The sequence below is a fragment of the Rhopalosiphum maidis genome, chromosome 1 (assembly GCF_003676215.2).
Source record: "Rhopalosiphum maidis isolate BTI-1 chromosome 1, ASM367621v3, whole genome shotgun sequence".
NCBI classification, from domain to species: domain Eukaryota; kingdom Metazoa; phylum Arthropoda; class Insecta; order Hemiptera; family Aphididae; genus Rhopalosiphum; species Rhopalosiphum maidis.
The window spans coordinates 89084265-89104399 of record NC_040877.1 but is presented as its reverse complement, the minus strand read 5'-3'; the positions used below and the strand labels follow the sequence as shown (position 1 = coordinate 89104399).

Genomic DNA, 20135 nt, shown 5'->3' with positions numbered 1-20135 from the left:
ATACGGTTTTGTATTATTGTTGATGAATATTTGTTCCAAGACAACATTTTCTAATCAAAACTTCTTATGGCAGAGACAAAACAAAAAAATCTTACTAAACAATTTATTCTCTTCAATTTTATATTATAAATATCATAAGTATCAATCATAAAAGTAATTTATTAGGTATAATATAAATTCGTTCATTTTCATACATGATTTATTGAACATTATTTAAGTTACCTATTTAAAGTGCAATATTATAACGTTAATAAATAGCATGATGAAAAAGTGACAATCACAAATGAAGATTTTAAAGAATTTTGACAGCTTTAAGTCAAAAACTTTTACTTTATCTGTAAACTACTGTTGTCAGATTAGACACTTATACAAAATATCAGCGATATTGATTCAGTCGAGTCAAAGTATTGTTACATAGTTATTTCTCTTTTATGGAATACCCAAGAGGTTACACACATACCTTACCAAACTTTTAGGATCTTTATGATATTGGATTGAAACAACTTTTATTTTATATATTTATTTCATTGTTTTTATTATTCGTTAAATATAAAATATTTTAATGTACAACTCACATGTTTGATTTTCTATTGTGACAAACTGATAAAAATAAAATCTTTAATTATCTACAACTTCTACACCAATAACAAAAATTATAAATATAAAATTTAACGGATTAATTTCAATAAACTAAATTAATTTTAAAATAATTCTTTTAATATTATTCCAATTTAAGAAAAATCTAATAATTTTTAAAAGAAATATGTAACGAGTAGATACCCTTTAAAAAAATTATTCATATTACAAACATATATTTGATGTAAATTTGTTTTAGTATAATAACAAAATATGGTTAATAAAAGTTTAGCAAGTTAGCGAAAAAAAAACAGCCAACTGAATAGTTCTAAGTACACTTTAAGGAATAAATATTAATAAATCAATTAATAATAATTAGAAATATATAAATGCAAATTGGTATATTACAAATTATTTTTCTACAAGCATCTACCTAGACATTATAAACTACTAAAATAATAATCGATGACTGAAACTAAAAACTTATTTGTGTTTTACGATTTATATAAACATTTCCCTGAGAGGGTCTGGTATTTTAACCTAAAATTTAACCACTTATTTTACTAAGTACAAAATTAAACTTTTCATTTGATATGAACAATAACTAAACATTGTTTTGGTTTATTATTTAGAATGTTTGTTTGCGCAATTATTTCAGATCAATGATTACCCATAATTAAATGAACAATAATAATCAGTATATATAGATTTAATAAAATAAATAGATTATATTTATGGCTCAATATTATTTAATCTATTATAATAATTTTTTTTTGATTTTATTTTTTCAAGTGGCTTTTACCTAAGTAAGGTACAAAACATTTAAATGTACAAAAAACTTATGTCACCATTTTTATTAAACGTCGGGACTTACGCGCTATTAATACAAAACATGCCCTACATGAAAAACTCTCATGTCTCATAAAATAGTCATAATTTGGATTTTTTTCTTAAATACAAAAACTTTACGTAAGCTTATTAGTCTAAGATTTTAAAACCTCTATTTTAAAAATTGTAATAAATGTCACAAAACTTTGAATATTTTAAAATATATTTCTCTAGCATTATTTAAAGTTAATTAAAAATACAAGTTAATGCTATCAAATAAATTTTTCCTCTTTTTAATAAAAATAGTTATCCATATCCAACAATTCTACAACGCGTGATCGATTTTCTTATAAAGTAGTTTTTAATTGTTGAAATTATTTTATTTTATTCAGGTATATATAGTTTTTGGTCCACGTAGATAAATATAAATTTTCTGCGCCTTTTCTGACCCATTAAACAGCCAACAGCTCAACTAATTTTAATTTTTTTTTCCAATTCAAAACAAATATGTGCAATGATAATATTTGGCGTATTGTAGACTAGTATTATTAACATATTACAATATTATGGACATTTATTTTTATATAATTTTCTGACTGTTCCTCTAATATTATTAAACATTAATAATGCAATGACATAAAAATCATATGAAAATAATTACATTTTGAACATTAATCGAATGTAAAATAATCCACATTAGGTGAATTAAAATATTCGTGATATGTATTAAACATAGTAAGCATCAAAAATTATTAAAATAATCTTCTTTTTGGGTGATAAAAGTAGGTTTTAAATTTATAAATCGTCAAACAAGCGCTTCTGTATACAAAATACAGCATAATGTATGCAAAAATATTCAATATTTTAACAGGTATCATAGTGGATGGTGCATTAAATAAACGATGGAACCTGATAACTGCAGGTTCCACACACATGAATATATGAGTGTATGTAACTATTATATTGTATTCGCGGGGTTTTGTAAAAATTATTATTTTTCATTTTTCTATCACACTTAATAAAAATACAACAAAAAAAAATTAAAAAAACATATTATATTTATATAGATACAATGGCGATATTAAATTTAACATTACATGTACACTGATTTTCTAATTTAAGTTTTAAGAATAAGAACTTTTAAACTATTTTTTTCAAGATTAAGTAGTTAAACACTATTGCATTTTACTTCAATTATACTTTTAAATTTTTTTTTTTAAGGTCTTATAAGTTTATAACATAATATAAAGATAACATTTTGTATAGCTATATTAAATCAAATTAAACAATAAGCCTTATAATATAATCATAAAACTTAATATTATATTTTTTTTTCAAAAATATAATACAATAACAATATTAATATAGGCCTCGAATATTTATATTATAATTAATAATAGCAAATATTGTCTTGATTTATATCGTCGGGAAGAATTTGTATTTATTATAGTATGTTATATGGATCATCCTGTATAACGTATACTTTCAGTACCATTCTACTCACACTATATAATATATAATAAATACACCATTCACAGTTACTCGCAGCACCACATCTTCACCGTGTATATAATGACGCGTGTGAATTTCTAAGGGTTCATATTTTACAGGGAAAACGCGTCGCAGTTATTACCGACGGACAGCGGTGAGCGGTCGACAATCGAGGTCTGTTAGTGTATACCCACCACACGTATACCACGACATATACCCTAGTACGCGCGCCGCAAAATGTAACGCAATATACCTGGTCACCGGTTCCGGAACGTTTCGTGTTTCGCGCGTAAAACCCTTACGACGGCGGCGTTTCCCGTCTACATTGTTTACGCATATATGACACACACGGGAAAACCGCACTGTTTCCTGTTGTACTGATTTGATATGAAACAATTTTTTTTCGCGTCTCTCTCATTTCATATCGCCAACTCCTTCCCTCCCCCCGCTTATCAACAAACAACGAAAGCGCTTTAACCTTTTGTCAGCGTCACGTACTCACCATACGAATATATATATATATATTAATATAGCGCTTTGCTTACCACCAACCTGCACCGCCACGACGATTTCATTCGAGAGGTTTCGGATTCGTGTTTGTCAGCTATTTCCCGTCGTGGCGTCAATATAATAGTTAGTAAGATTATATTATATGAACGTCGTGACGTTGTGTATTATTTTCGGTACGTACCTGAGAAAAAAAAATTAAAAATGATTAATGTTAGGTATATTAATATTGCTTGCTTATATCAATTCCACATACATTGGCATATATCAAAATACAATTATTTATCAGAGATTCTGATAGCGATGAGCACACTTAAATAGTATATTAGTATTAATATAATTACTATTATATCCTTAATTAATAATATTAAGTTAATTTTATTCTTTTCATATTAAAAACCACTTTCGGTATTTTAACTATAGAACTCCAGCCATAAATTAGAAGTATTAAATTTTACACCAATGATATGAAAAACGATCATGAATAGAAATCATTATATCAAAAAATTATCAAAAGTTTATCACATACGTAAGTACTTTAAACACAAATCACTGAATTTTGAATGAAAAACTGTTGATAATAAAAAATGTAGGTATTTTTAAGGTTTAAAGTATACAAACTAATAAATGTAAAATCTTAATCATTTAAATCTGTTATAATTCTCAAGTCATTAACTAAAATTTCCAATACCTAACATAGAAATATAAAAATAATTAAAAAAATTAGTTAACTTAACTTAATTTAAATGTAATTTTGACCAGTGGACAATGGTATTAAATAAATTTAAGTTAATAAAAATTAACTTTATAATAATGAACTATTTAAGATAAAAATTAAAACCAACTTTACTTTAAATCATTAAATAAATAAAGCTCTAATATCTTATAGAGGTTAACTACATAATACATTCATCGTTACTATAAGTTAAAAAAAAATGTTTGTTGTTATATTTTAATTTTGCAACATAATATATATACCTTCTGATGTAAAGTAAATTCAAAATATTTTGTATTTATTCACTCTATCAATAAATAATTTTGAATAATTACAAATTTAATATTATTAAAAACTCATAAAATAAATATTAAACAAATATAGTAAACATCATAGGAAGGAAATTATACTTTTAACCAAATTATAAATTGGTAAATACTCAATACTGAAATTTATGGTTTATATTTTCCGTTTCCAGTAAAACTGATTTTAATTATTTTGTTGTAATTTATAAAATAATAATACAGGAAAATTTCTAATTGTCAGTGATTATTTACACAAATAAAACTATATTATTTATCCAAATTGTATAAATAAACTATAAAGTTTTAAATATTAGTTAACTTTTTGATTAGACAATCTCAAGTTCTGGGATCTAACAATTTACACTTGTTGAAGATAACAAGTGATAATAGTTAAAAATAATTATGAATGTATAATTAAAATTATATTTTACATGATATTTGAATTTTAAATTAACAATGCTACATAAAAATTTCATAAAATTAATCTTACTTATCATCAATATAATAATAATAATAAAATACAAAAAAAAAACATAAATTTATCACATATTGACAAAATAAAAATAAATTATTTTTTAAATAGTTCGTTGGCCATGTGTAAAATAAAAACGTATGTAAATATTAATTAAATGTTTGTTCACTTTATATTTTCTGGATTAATTTTTTTTTATTTAGCTTTTTATACTTTTTTAACCTAATAATATAATTAACTTTTTTAATTACAATGTATTATAATATAAGCTATAAAGGAAACATTTAACTGTGTAAATTTAAAATATACAGTTTCACATTTCAACAAAACAACGGTGGAGTATAACCATTAAACCGTAGGGTCACTTGTTTTAGTTTACCCCATGTAATTCGAATGTCAAAACACAACTTCATTAGTGGTCCGTCAAAAACACGCAAATTTGTCTTAATGTCCAAACTATTTTGATTTCTATGTAGGTAAAATGGCGATTTTAGCCATGAACAATTATTAAAATGCCTCCAGTTAACGATATTTTAAGAAAAAAAAACATCAACAATAATAAGATAACTACTTAAAAAAAATAAAAACATTAGTTTTAAAAAGGGAAAGTAAATAACCACTATGAAGTGTAGCGGGTGTGGAGTGAACCTCATCATTGAATAGGTCACTATAATGTAAGTGTTAGATTTTAATTAATTTATAAATCATTGAGTTAAAAACGATTCTAAGCTAAAACAGACCTTCAGCTTATGTTATTACTAAGAATATTTTATGATATATTTATAGTGCTATTATATTATATATTTATTTTACTATTAGTAATACAATAGGTTGAGTTAATTATTGCTGAAAATATTTTACTCATAATTATATTATATTAATAATATTAAATTATTATATGTTATTAACTTTTGAGTCAATACCGACTTATCGTAGAATGGATATGTGGTATTATAAGTAAGCAATAGCATAAAATTAATATAAATGTTTTTAAAATAACGTTGTGCTTATGAAATGTTTATAAAATATAATAATATACATAACAATTTCGAGTTTTTGTGAATAATATTTTTCAATTACAATAAAATAACTAAAATTGTCATTTTTTTTTTTTTTTTTTTTTAATAATATATTTATATTTATTTTCTTTGTAATTTCATACACAAATATAATTATTATTTTTTATTTAAATATTTTATTTTAAATCAACCAAATTGTACATGTCTAAGCAAAATTTTTGAATTTTAGATTTAGTGTAAGTACATTATATAGAACTTTGAACTCAATTTTCAAATTTCAATTATAAAAATTGAATATTTTATATTGAACTTTTTGTTACAAATATAAAATATTTATCATACTGCTTGCATGGCTACATATTTATATTATACATGTTTTCTTAAGATCTAATACATTTCAAATATTCGAAATATTATTTAAATATATTCACATGATACACCTAAAAAATATAAGTTTTTACTTATATTAGAATTCTGACACCAATTTACCTAGGTTGATATTAAAACCAAAAAAACTACAATTAAATATCAATCTAAATATTCTAACTAAATAAATAACACTAACTTAAATATTAAATTATTCGTGAACCAATTGTTTTCTAAAATAAATCTATTGCTTCCAACTATGAGGAAATAAAAAAATCCCCAATTTGATAAAAATCAGTCATTTTAAGATATCACTAAAAAAAATAAAGAATTCTTATTACCATCCAAATATGCACATCTAAAAGCTGTTAAAGGGGAGGTAAAAAATATCTTAGCATCACTCACACAAATTTCTTAAATCCATATGATTTATCAATTAACGTAATTTCTGGTAACTCTGAATATACCATTAGCATAAATGGTATAGACTAATAAATAGTAATAATAATAATAATAATAAAATAAGAAGGGTCACCACTGGGTTGATCCTTCCGTTTAGCTATGCATGTAATATTTATAAATAATTTCAAACATGAAACGTCACAATTTATTCTTATTTTATCTGTAGGCATAGTTGTATAAATTATATAAAATAAAGAAAAAACATGTATATAATTCGTTATAAGAGTCGGCCATGCAATTTAAAAATAACCTCTTCTATATAGAATCAAATTTTTTATAGCCAAAAAAAAAAAAAATTCAAAACAAAAACAATTAAACTATAACAATGGATTAAAATATATACGTTATAAAATCTCTTCTAGAATAAATCTAATACACAGTCATTAAATAATTATTAAGTTTTATTAAGTACTTTTCATTAAAAATTTCAAAGACTAATAACATTTTTTATTAAAATATTTTACTTAAAAAAGAGTAAATTTTAAATATTATAAATAAAAATGTTATTGAAACAATTTATGAACCATGTAATAAGGAACGAGAAAAATAGATTTGATTTTATACAATACAATCCGTCCTGTCAGATCCTATAAATTCTTGAGTTATAGGCCTAGACAAAATTGATTTTTTTTAGCTAAGTCTATACATATATTTTTTCTATAAACAATAAATTTACTATGTATTTGGCAAACGGTATGAACCTACATCTAATTGCTTATCATAAATTATTATTAATAATAATATACAAGATTTATTTAGAAAAATATGTTTATGTCACTGTGTCAACAAGGAATTTGAAATAAGAACCCGGAATTCTTATTTTTATTTAAATCTAGATTAGAAATATAATATATATATAGAAGATATATACGTCATTATTAATATTGGTGTAATTAGAACATAATATAAGAGAACATAAATATTGATAATATAGGCAATAATTGTGTAAAAATGGTTTTAAAAAATCATTATAAAAATTTTCAGTAGTTATAATACTTCAAAAATATTTACAAACTATAATTTGTTGATAATATAATTAATTATTATAATTTTCTAATCATCTCAGCCTTCACATTTTTATTATTTTTGATCCTATCATTCTTAATTGAATAACCCAAATACTCGTTCGAATTTTGATTTAGATATATCAACATTTTTCAAAAAAAATCATCTGGTTAACAATTTACTTTAAAAAAGTATGAATAGTTCCTATTTCAAAAAAATGAGTTGATATCACAGCGAGACACTCCTTAAATAGAGTAAAAAAAATCTAAATTCGTAATTAGAATTGTTAATATTTGAAAATATGGTCATAATACGTAAATTTGATAATTCAAAAAACTATCATCTTAATAAATGCATTTTAACTGATAAAGTAATAAAGGGGTTAAGTATGCTTGGCGAATTACCTTAATAGGCTCAATATGATATTATATTAATATCATAAATTATATACAATAATAACATAATACATTAACAATAAATAGTAAAACACGTAATAAGTCAACTTTGCGATTAACATCCAGTTATAATTTTTACTTTGTCTATGATCCATCAATACAGTGAAATAAATATATATATTTTTTTTAATTTGGCACATCACTGATTTTAGTTATTATACATCATTCACAACATACCTATAAATTATAATATAAAATCATGGTGGTTATTATTACTCACGTATATTTAAGGCATTTGTACCACCGCATATAATAATGCTTTCAATGTTCAATGAATATTACAATACGGCTCAGTAACCGAGTAAGACACTAATACCTACCAGTGTTTGATTTCCGGTTAGTAAGTACAAGTATATTTAGTTATATACGTAATACTATCGTTTCCGGTCTCCGAGATCACGATACGGTGGTTACGATGGCAGTATAACCGTACAACACGATGATTGTATATTATATTATGGTGCATTCAAGACCTAACAGTTTGTCGACTTGTCGTTCATTTTAGTAGACTATAAATACCCACATTTCAATTTTACGTAAACAACTAACGAATGTTATTATAAGCCTACTTATAGGGTAGTCAGTGGCAACATTACCATGTATATCCAAAATAATTATAAATTTGACTCAATCTCACAAAAAATATTAGAAAAAATATGTAACAACTATAAGCTATTATTATTAAAAACTATTGCAACATAGAAAATATGAAAGAAGTTACTAGTAATATACGTATTTTTATTATAAACTATCCACCGAAATACGGAATTTATAGAAGGTATCTATTTGAACTATTTGGTGGTTATTGGATGTAATAGTGTTTGACATAATAGCTTAAATTAAACATATTTTTACAAAAGGATAAAAAAATATAAATATCAAATATAATATTATAGATACTAATATGTATAAAAAATATAAAATAAATAAACTAAATTACTAGTTATATTATATGCAATCGTGAGACGATAATATATGAACAACAAACTCGGACATCAATAAAATTATGACTTTACTTTATTAATAATTATGTATTATAAAAAAAAAATACATTACATATTATATCTAATATTATATCTAAAATAAAAAAGGGGGAAAGTAGATAACCACTCTGCAAAACTCTAAACTGTAATGAATTTGTTGAATTTGAATTTAATTATACATATATCATTTCATACGAAAAACAATTCTTAGAAGAGATGACCTGTAGGCCAATTAACATAATATATACATACATATATTGCTATTAATTATTATGGTAATTTATTGTTGAATTGTTATACGGTACCTATAATCTATAATATTAAACAATTACATAATAAAATTAATTTAAATGTTTTTAAAATATCATTGTATATATTATAAATCATAATAATATATTATGTAAAATTACCCACCAAGAAATTATTTTTGAATTATAACAAAATAACTAAAATCATATCACAATATTTCGTTTAAATATAAGATTTTCTCCAAATTTTAACATCAAATGTCTATATAATATAAATACATGTTTATATGTATTTTTAATTTATTGGTTCAAGTAGGAACTACTTATAAGGAACCTTGTATGAAATTGTCAAGTATTAGGTATATTAATAATTGAACACTTAATATATTTTTAAAAATAAAATAGTTTGAAAATTTTTATGATATAGATCAATTTCGTCAAAACAATTATAATAAATATTGTAACTATGTATTTTTGATATTTTTTAATTAATATTTGAATAGCCTTATAAAGATTATTATCAAATTGTCAAGGTTTTTGACATAGCAAAACATGTTTATTAGCATACATAGGAATAAAAACTAAAATAGATCGAAAACATTGAATGTCTTAATGGCTAAGTATAACTAAAAAAATTTCAAAATAACTAGACATTTTTACATAAAAAATAATAATATTAATATATTGTAAATAATCATACTATCTACGTTAATTCGATATTGAATTACACCAAAAAAACAAAATTGATTTGGTCGAAAACTAATTTTGCGGAAATTCCTGTTTTTTCTTTTAATGTTTTAATTGTTTTGAAAAATAATAGGAATTTTTAAATTTGAAGTACAAAATTGATAACTATCTACCAAAATTCATTCTCAAAATTAAAGATCTAAGTATTTTGTCTACTATGTATAAAGTATACACAAAAAAAAAAAAAAAACAATGTAAAATCAATATATCACTTATTGGCTGTGCTAAGAATCTAAACATTTTGATTAATAACAAATTTGTTTTCTCATATTTTTTAATCGTAGTAATTAATTACTAAATTACAATTTTTTTTTTAACTATTTTTAAATTACTTCTTCTAATAACCATCTTTAAATATTTTGTTATATTTAACAGTTCATTATGATTTTTTGTTTTAAAAATACTTGTACCTATTAAGTATACAGTATAATATTCTAATTTTAAGTTATAATACAGTCAAACGTTCATTATAAAACATATGTACCTCCCTACATTCACAATTTTTTAATCTGAAATTTGGATTATTTTGTGTATACTGGTATACATTATTATTTAATAATTATGTGAGATCTCGAAACTTTTTGGACTTGTGGGTATTTTTTTTAATAAATGTGTTACCATGACGTTCTTTCCTATGTCAAAACATAACTAATCAAAAGGAACCCCTACCATATTTTGAGTTTCCATATTATTTTTAGACAATATTAATATATTATACATGACATCCTATTTCCTAATGCACCTAGACGCAAACTTTGAAAATCACAGAAAAGATAATAATTAGCAATATTATATTTTGTATATTTATATTAATATAGTATATTATTAAATTTACTATTTGTGTTTGTGAACAATTAAAGAAAAAACATTTTATTTCTTTAAAATTGTAATAGATTACGTGATGACTGATGAGTGCTAAAGATATAATATAATACATTTATTAATGGATAAATACTAGATATATTAAAAATATAAATTTAATATAATAAAGTTAAATTAAATACTATGACTTATTATAGAAGGTTACTAAAGAATACGGATGTGACGCCAATATGCAAGTCATGGAAACAGTTTCAGTCCTCCCTCGGTGTACTAACAACCAAGAAGATTCCAATTAACTAATTGGAAAATGTTCTTAAACGGTGTCATTATCGATGTAGAATATTTGAGAACCAAAGCTAAAAGAACACTTAGTCAGTCATGTAATTTCAAATAAAACTTAAAAACAGAATCAAAAACTATACATATATTATTGAATACAATTCCTAAATACTAATTAGGTTAAATAATGAATTAAAATAAATACTAAACTTATGTCACTTATAAAATAAAATATTTATATTATTACATTTGCTTTTAATTAGATAAATCATTTAGAGTCTTAATATATTTATCAAATGTAATATTACAATACATATTTTAGTTTTTAATAACCTACCATGTATTTATTTGTTATAAAAATAATAAATTACTAATTTATTAACCTAAATTTATTAGATTCTTCGTATTATATAACATTGTGAAGAATTATCAAACATTCTTTGTGTTAGAAACACTCAAACGCATAAATTGATACCATATAGACTTATAGTTAAGTATCATAGTAAAAGAGAAACTTGAATAGTAGACACTTATATAAAATATATTCAACTATTTCGGAATTAACAAACATTTAGTATTATAAAACATTACGATACTATATTTCTTACTATACGGTTATTACCCAAGATCACTGAATCTTAGTTGTAAATCGATATTATTTCTCACCATTAGTCGTTATAAAATAGTACTAAACAATAGCCAATGGTTCCCATTGCGTAATCGTTTTGTCTAAAAAGTAACAAATGTCAAACAAAATAGGCCGTGGGAAAATAATTAAGTAGAAACATTTAAAAAAAACTACAGTGTATAAAAGAGTTAAAACAATACTTCAGTAATCTACGCACAATTCAAATAATAAACATAATAGTTTAATTAATTATATCAAATTACACTTATTAAAACCATTAAAACTGTTTGAAATAATTTTAAATTCAATTTAATCAATAATTTAATTAATAAGTTAATACATGATAAATAAGTATTCTAATTTAATCTGTTTTTTAAAATCTCCGATCTTGTCTTAGCATAAAACGTAAATGTGTTGTAATATTAAAGTAATATTAAATCATACTATTAGAAAAATATTATGACGAAAAACATTCTAAAATAAATATATTCCTAGTTTTACTAATAAATTATAATCTATAAAAAATACTTTTGGATATTGCAAATAATAACATATTACGTTAAAATATGTAAAACAATAATTATCAACGATTCGACGAAGATTCTGCAATAGTAATATAAAATAAAACAATTACCTAATGATTTAATTATTTAATTGAAAATACTAGTACCTATATAGTAATAACTCATGATATTATAATTAATAAACAAAATATAAATCTCACAAAACTATGCAATATACACAATATAAATTATAAATAAATTATAATGAATAAATTATATAAATAATTATATTACAGCAAATTATTTTCTTTAAAGTAATTATAGCCATTATAGGTACCTACTATATTTTCTATCAGCTTATATATTTGGACAAACACATTGATATATTAATTAAATAAGTACTTAATTACAGTACAATTAAATAGGAAATCCTTAATAAAAAAATGAGTGGTGATTTCAATGACAAAATTAAGAATCATTAAATTACATTATAGTGGTTAAATAATATCATTAAGCACGAATTACAAATGCACACTACTACAAAGGTTCTAACCTTAAATATAGAAGTCTAGAAATAATTTTTTCAATTTGAGTTATTTAAGTTAATATAAATATATTTTTGTATAATAAGTAAGTACTAATAATATAATAAATGCAATATTTTTAACCAACTAAAAAATAAATAAATTAATATATAATTAATTTTTTTTTTTTTATTAATTTAAAAATAAATTTGTTTATTACTTGTAACTATATCAAAAAACATTATCACTTGATGATATAGATTTATAAATCATTTCCGCTTATAATTATTTTTCATATACAATGATGTATCATTGAATTTAAATTTAACAAATCATTTTAATAGAGACCTACACAAAACTACCAAATGTGCAGCAGATCTGCAAAGCAGTACCTCATAGGTTAGATATTACCTATACTTGCCTAGGTACCTTTTTAATACTTAAATACCTATGTTGTATATCTATGTTAGTTGGCTAAAATAAAAATACCGTAAACTACTTGGAACACTGTCAATGAAGGAAAAGCTTTCTTTTTTTGTGGACCTTGTTTTTGATCCTTTTATACATTAAAACATTGCCAATTTTCTAAAATAAATTCTTAATATAAATAATAAATATAATATCTTTATGAACAATAATAAACAATCGTTAAGTAAATCCAATAGTTCAAATTATATAAGATAACCATTTTTCAACTATTAGCTTTTTGGCCCAACTTAGAAATCCTTAATCTTAAACTACAAAGAAGTAAGTCAAGAAACCTACTCACATATTAACTAAAAAAAACAACTAATACAAATCGATTAATATAGACTTATGGGTATAAGTGTATAACAGGTAGAAATTACTCAAATTGTGTTATAGTCTTGAATTAATAATTATTTATACCTTATAAATAGACTTATTTAAAATAAATTAAAGTTGTCCCACGAATTTCGTAAGATTTTTTAATGGTCGTTTTTTGATTATATATATATATAATTGCATATATATAAGCATATTTTATTATATAGGTAAATAAGTTTTCTTCGGTGGCACTGAATCGGTGCACAGTTGTTTTTTGTACATTAAAGTCTAACTATTATTTTATTATTGAAACGTACTAAAAATAACAACCTAACTTTAATTGATTAAATGCAATGATTTAAAAACAATAAACTGTGTTGGTTCAATGAAAGATTATTGGGTCCCCAAAAATATTCTGATTATGAACAATATAGTATAATTTTAAAATGTGATGGACTTAAAAAAAATAATATTCTCAAAGAATAGATATTAATAGATATTAAAGCATTTTCACTGAAAAAATAATTTTATTTAAAGTTAAACCTGTTTATGATTTTTTTCAAACGTACTAAGTACTTATATTTTCTTCTATTATAAACAAGTAACTTGTGTACGTAATACATTTTATATATATAAACAAATTATCATATGCATGACGAAAATATATATATTTTAATATATTAAAATGTCAAAGGATAACTATAGTAATTTCATCTTTGTGCCTACACTTAAATGGCACAGAAATGAAAACAATATAACAATAATGTATAATTTTATTGTTTTAGTTTTTATCACAATAATTATTGAAATATGCAGGCTTCACCATAATTAATGGTTGTGAAGTTACATATCTCACTAATTTATTTATGCAAATTTTAGATGCAAGTTATAAATGCAGTATTATATATTTTGTGGTTTTACTTTATTATGTTTTAGCGTAATCATATAGTCATGATATTAATTTGTAATTCTTTGAAACTAAACTCATGTACTTAGAACATCTTATATTTATTTAATATAATATTTTTAGTTTGCCTCAATTATACGTGTTACTATAATACGACAATAATAAACAATATTTTGTTTGGTGCAAATAATATAATAATATATATAGTTGAATAATATTATTATATTAATTTATACTAATGTATTTCATATATTAATGCTTTATTATATTATACTCCGTAATAATACGTAGCACACATATTCTATAATTGATAGATTATTGTTAATGACGCATGCGATCACAGGAAACTTGAATGCTATTGATATTGTTTTTTATATCATGATATGATGATATTGTCTAAGTGATATATTAGAAAATGTTCAACTTTTCCAATATAAAAGTACGATTGGATGAGAAAACATATTGTTATACCAGTATAGTCTATTAAAGTCCCTATTACTATCAAGTACCCTAACGTCAACTACGGCCGTTACGATATGCGCGATGATTCAATGAGAGTGAGGGTTTGCCTTCACTGTGTCGGAGGCATGTTGCGTGAAGAAGAAAATACGATGAGCTACATGTACGTTAAATGGAAGATGATATGTGTACAATCGAAATGGTCTGAAAACTCATATCATGATTTAGAATGACACGTCGTGAATCGCTGCAGTTCTCAAAAGTATAATATATTATTATGTGCGTGATAAATTAATATGGTGTGAAACATCCAACGAGTCGTTCCGTGCGTTTTGATTTCGTAGGAAAAATCTTCGATCGTTGATTATATATACATATATTGTGTTTATCGTGATAAATAATAAGAAAAATTAAGTTCAAAGTGAATAGGTAATATAAATGTTGTCAATAAATTGTGTCTAATTGAATTTAATAAAATTGTTTTCTAACGTTCACAAGTCATTCTTATTACCGCCCTTATATAGGATAACAAATATGTTCACCTAACCACTTTTATAATAATCCAGTTATTTTGAATTTGAATTAATCAAATCGTTCGAATTTTGATAAAGTTACTTCATCATATTAAAAAAAAAATCATCTGCTGAACAATTGAAAGTAAAAGAGGCGATTTTAACTTGAAAAACAAAAGTTTCTTTCACCGCAGGATACTTTTTTAAATGGTACAAAAAATATAAAATATTCGATTATAAAATCTTTTATTTAAAAATTCCAAAAATCAGATTATGAATAACTGCATTATTAAAACAAAAAAAAAAGTAAGCATGCTTGGTAAATCACTATATTAAATAATCGTTAAGGCTATTCAATTTATAAAAAGCATTAAATGAGTTAAAGGATATGAAAACTCCGAGGATAAACGAAATATCGGCAGAATTTATTAAGAACAGTGGAGAAAAAGTCAAGAATATGATATTTTACTAGTCTATAGAATCTATGAAAATGGTTAAATTCCACGAGACTACAAAACGTGTAATAGTGCAAATACAAAAAATCAAGAGCAAATACGTGAGTCCATAGAAGGGAAGAATAGTCGAGGAAGACCACCACTTGAATAAATAAACCAAGTAGTCGAAGATCTAGAATATGTAATATTCTAGGAATTAAAATGAAAATCAGAAAAGCGTGAAGATTGGAAGAATATAGCCTTTGGGATGTCGTTAAAAAAAAAATTGTATGACTTTGTTTAGAAAAATAAGTTATTTTAAATAACCAAAAATATATTTTTTTCACTGTACAAAATTAATAATAAACAATGAAATAACGTACTAAATAATGTAAAAATGCTATTTTGAATAGAAAATGATATTATTTTTGAAATAATAACTAAAAACGTTTAATGAAAACCCGTTTCCTATTTTATGTTTTAATATCAAATTTATTTTCAAAATTAAAAATTTAAACATTGATTATTTGAATAAAAAATGTTCACATAATTAAAATTGTTTTTCTCAAAAAATCACCTATAGATGATTTCGTACTATTTTTAAAGCTTTTTAATATTTTAGTGTATACAATTATTGCAAATAACCATAGATATTTTCTAATTATTTATGCATTTGAAACCAATATAAAATATATTTTACATATGCAACATTAAAATATTTGTAACATTATTTTAAATTTAACTACTACTTTATACTTATAGCAAATCATATTTTAATTTAAAAATGATAAATTAGAAGATTTACAAATTAAAATCATAATAGTATATACAATGTATGTTATATACATTACATATATTTTTTATACATTAATGACAACATATATTTTTAATTTCTTATTCCAAAACAAATTATTTTTGAAATACTTTAATACATAAAAATCGAATTTTCGAATGAAAAGTTTATGAGTTAGGTATAATGTATTAATATTTAAATTTAAAAGATCAGAATGAAGTGGTACAAGGGTAACCCACAAAATGTAGGCCCACTCATTTAAACTATAAATACTTATATTAAATAACCTACTAGTTCAAAATTTGATTATTATAAATCGAAATATTCGAAATAATATTTTGTTTAAGATATTAGTTTTGATTCAAACTTAAAAAATGATGGTGAAAAATATTAAAAATTATTGTTTCATAAAGACTTAAAATTAAAAAAGTAGAAGAAACATTTTCAAAAACTTTTTTCTGAAATAATAAGCCTCATACGTTAAATGGATCAAACAGTATAATATAACGATTATTTTTAAATGATCACAGTTAGATTTTAGATTATTAAAAACCATTCATATTCCAATTATTAATTTTTAATACAATTTGGATTTATTTGTTTGTTTTACTTTAACTTATCAAGTAAATAAAATGTGCATACATTTTATTAAAATTACAGGCTAATATTTTAATGTATAAACTTTAATTTTATAATAATTAAAACATTAATATTTTCGAAAGCTTAAAGTAATTTATCATTTCACAAATGTTGGCAAGACTTCATATTTCAAATTTCAAAAGTTTGACAGAAAATACGAGGTCTAATCAAAAAGTATCGAGACTGTTAAAAAAAAAAAAAAATATATTAGATAAAGTTATTTACATTCAATCTCCTTCAAAGTATGCTCCTTCTGAGTCCATACATGTTCTCCAACGTTCCTGCCATTTTTGAAAACACCTGTGGAAGTCATTTTTAGAAACTCCTCGTAGCTGCTCCGTCGCATTTTGTTTTATTTCATCTACATCTTGAAAACGTTTACCCTTAAGCGCCATTTTTATTTTTGGGAATAAAAAAAAATCACATGGAGCTAGGTCTGGTGAATAGGGGGGTTGAGAAACAACTGGGATACCATGTTTAGCCAAAAACTGCTGCACAACATGGGCTGAATGGGCTGGTGCATTATCGTGATGCAATTTCCAACTACCAGACTCTTTAAACTCGGGTCTTTTTCTTCGTACAGCGTCTCGTAAACGGCGAAGAACATCAATGTAGTACTCCTTTGTTATAGTCTGTCCTTTAGGAGCATACTCATGATGAACAACACCTTGGTAGTCAAAAAAAACGGTCAACATGACCTTCACTTGACTCCGAACTTGACGAGCTTTTTTGGTCGTGGTGAATCAGGTGTCTTCCACTGCGAAGATTGTACCTTTGTTTCTGGATCGTAGCCATATACCCAAGTCTCGTCACCAGTTATAATTGATTTTAAAAAAAAATCATCAGATTCGGAACACTCTAGCAAATCAGTGGCGATCTGTTTTCGATTTTCTTTTTGCTCACCTGAGAGCAGTTTTGGTACAAATTTGGCTGCAACTCTTCTCATGTCTAAATCAGTCGTCAATATGGTTTGAACTGATCCAAATGAAATTTGAAACTCATTACTAAGTTCCATAATTGTCAAACGACGGTTACCTCGTATTGCTGTTCGTATTTTTTGTATCATTTCCTCATTGCGGCTTGTTGATGGGCGTCCTTCACGTTCATCACTTTTAACAGTTGTTCTACCCTCTTTAAATCGTTTAAACCATTCAAAAACGCGAGCACGGGACATGGTTTCATCTCCATAAGCTAACAATAACATTTGGTAGGTTTCAGTAGCCGTTTTTCCCAGTTTATGGCAAAATTTAATGCACACTCGTTGTTCTGTATTTTCGCTCATTATGAAATCCGACGGGACGTAAAAACATACTTGACTTAATCGCACCTAGAAGCCGACTGAAACAATTTTAATCTAATCTATGTCTAATATATTTTCCCAACATATAAAGTTAGATTAATATAGCACATGCAAGTTCATACTCAAACTGGTTTACGATTAATCGTATCAGTCTCGATACTTTTTGATTAGACCTCGTATGTATGGATTGATTCCAGAAAATAAGATTTACAATTTTGACAGAGAAATGTTTATGATAGGATAAAGTATGATGATTAAAATAAACACAGGTTTGTCATCGTTTACAAGTAAACAGTGGCTATATACATCTTAAAAATGTGTTCAATTGGTTTTCCAGCGAATATCCGGTAATATTTAATGCTTTTGATTTAACTTTTAAATAGTATGATGTATGGGAAATAGTAAATAATATTCCATTTAAAAACTATAATTATCTTTCTTAAATATTTTAAAAAACAAACAATTATTTATTTTCATCTCAAAAATAAAAATAAATACTAAATTTGATAACTCATTAAAGTATAATAAGAAAACAAATAAATATATACATATACTCAATTTCTTTTGGCTATAACTTCAGTATATATTAGTTATTACACTATGATAATTTGGCTTTAACACTTAATAGGTCATGGTCATATTTAAAATGCAAAAATTAAATATATTTTTAAATTAGGTACAGTAGAATTATAATATTTTATAATAAAGTTGTTAAAATAATAATTATTTATTTATCTTTTATAAGAATTTTTTTTAAATAGGTCAATTATTTTACTGTTATAATATAATCCAATTATCACATATTCACTTATTCTTGAGAAAAAAGTGTGAATCTTTTAGACATAAAAATGTCAGTAAATACTCGTACTTAAATACTACATTTTTTAATACTTAACACTTTTTATTATTGTTATAAGTAGAAAAACTAATGAAAAATCTCATAGTAAAATTTTAAATGTTAGATATAAAAAGAAAAAATTTAAAAATTTTTTACTAAAAATAATTTGGAAAATTATCATTATTCTTACAAATTTTATGAAAATTATAATTTTAAGCACAAAAAAAAATACTGACTAAATTTAGAATATTGTGATATTTTTTATTTTTTTATTTGTTAATTGAAAAACTTATAAGAAATCGTGTATTAAATATTCACACAAAAATAATCTTTTTATCAGCATTTGAAAAAAATTACATAAAATGAAAATTTCGAATGTCTATAAATAGCTTCAAAATATTCAAAATATATGGATAATTGTATTTCCTAGTTACAGGAAATAATAATATAAATATTTAGTGAAAACCTAATATAAGTATTAGAATAAAAAATTGGTTAATAAACGTTATATACTTGTGTATTTTTGTGTTGT

General features: G+C 23.5%; 2 protein-coding genes across 2 annotated transcripts in view; both read right to left on the bottom strand.

Moving 5' to 3' along the window:
- The window catches only part of LOC113556787 (neural cell adhesion molecule 1-like), a 159139-nt gene that overhangs the window by 126044 nt on the left and 12960 nt on the right, over window positions 1–20135 (bottom strand). The window lies entirely within an intron of this gene.
- On the bottom strand, window positions 18130–18776 carry LOC113556788 (protein GVQW3-like). The gene is made up of 2 exons (XM_026961940.2): window positions 18501–18776; window positions 18130–18440 (listed from the first exon to the last, which is right to left on the bottom strand). The coding sequence occupies exons 1-2, from the start codon at window positions 18745–18747 to the stop codon at window positions 18166–18168; spliced, it is 522 nt and encodes a 173-aa protein (XP_026817741.1). The 5' UTR covers window positions 18748–18776; the 3' UTR covers window positions 18130–18165.

Bases quoted from the DNA above. Each gene is read 5' to 3' on its own strand.
- LOC113556788 (XM_026961940.2), bottom strand. From the start codon at position 18,747: ATGAGCGAAAATACAGAACAACGAGTGTGCATTAAATTTTGCCATAAA. The intron at 18,441-18,500 runs GTAACCGTCGTT...CATTTGGATCAG, and splicing joins AATACGAACAGCAATACGAG to TTCAAACCATATTGACGACT.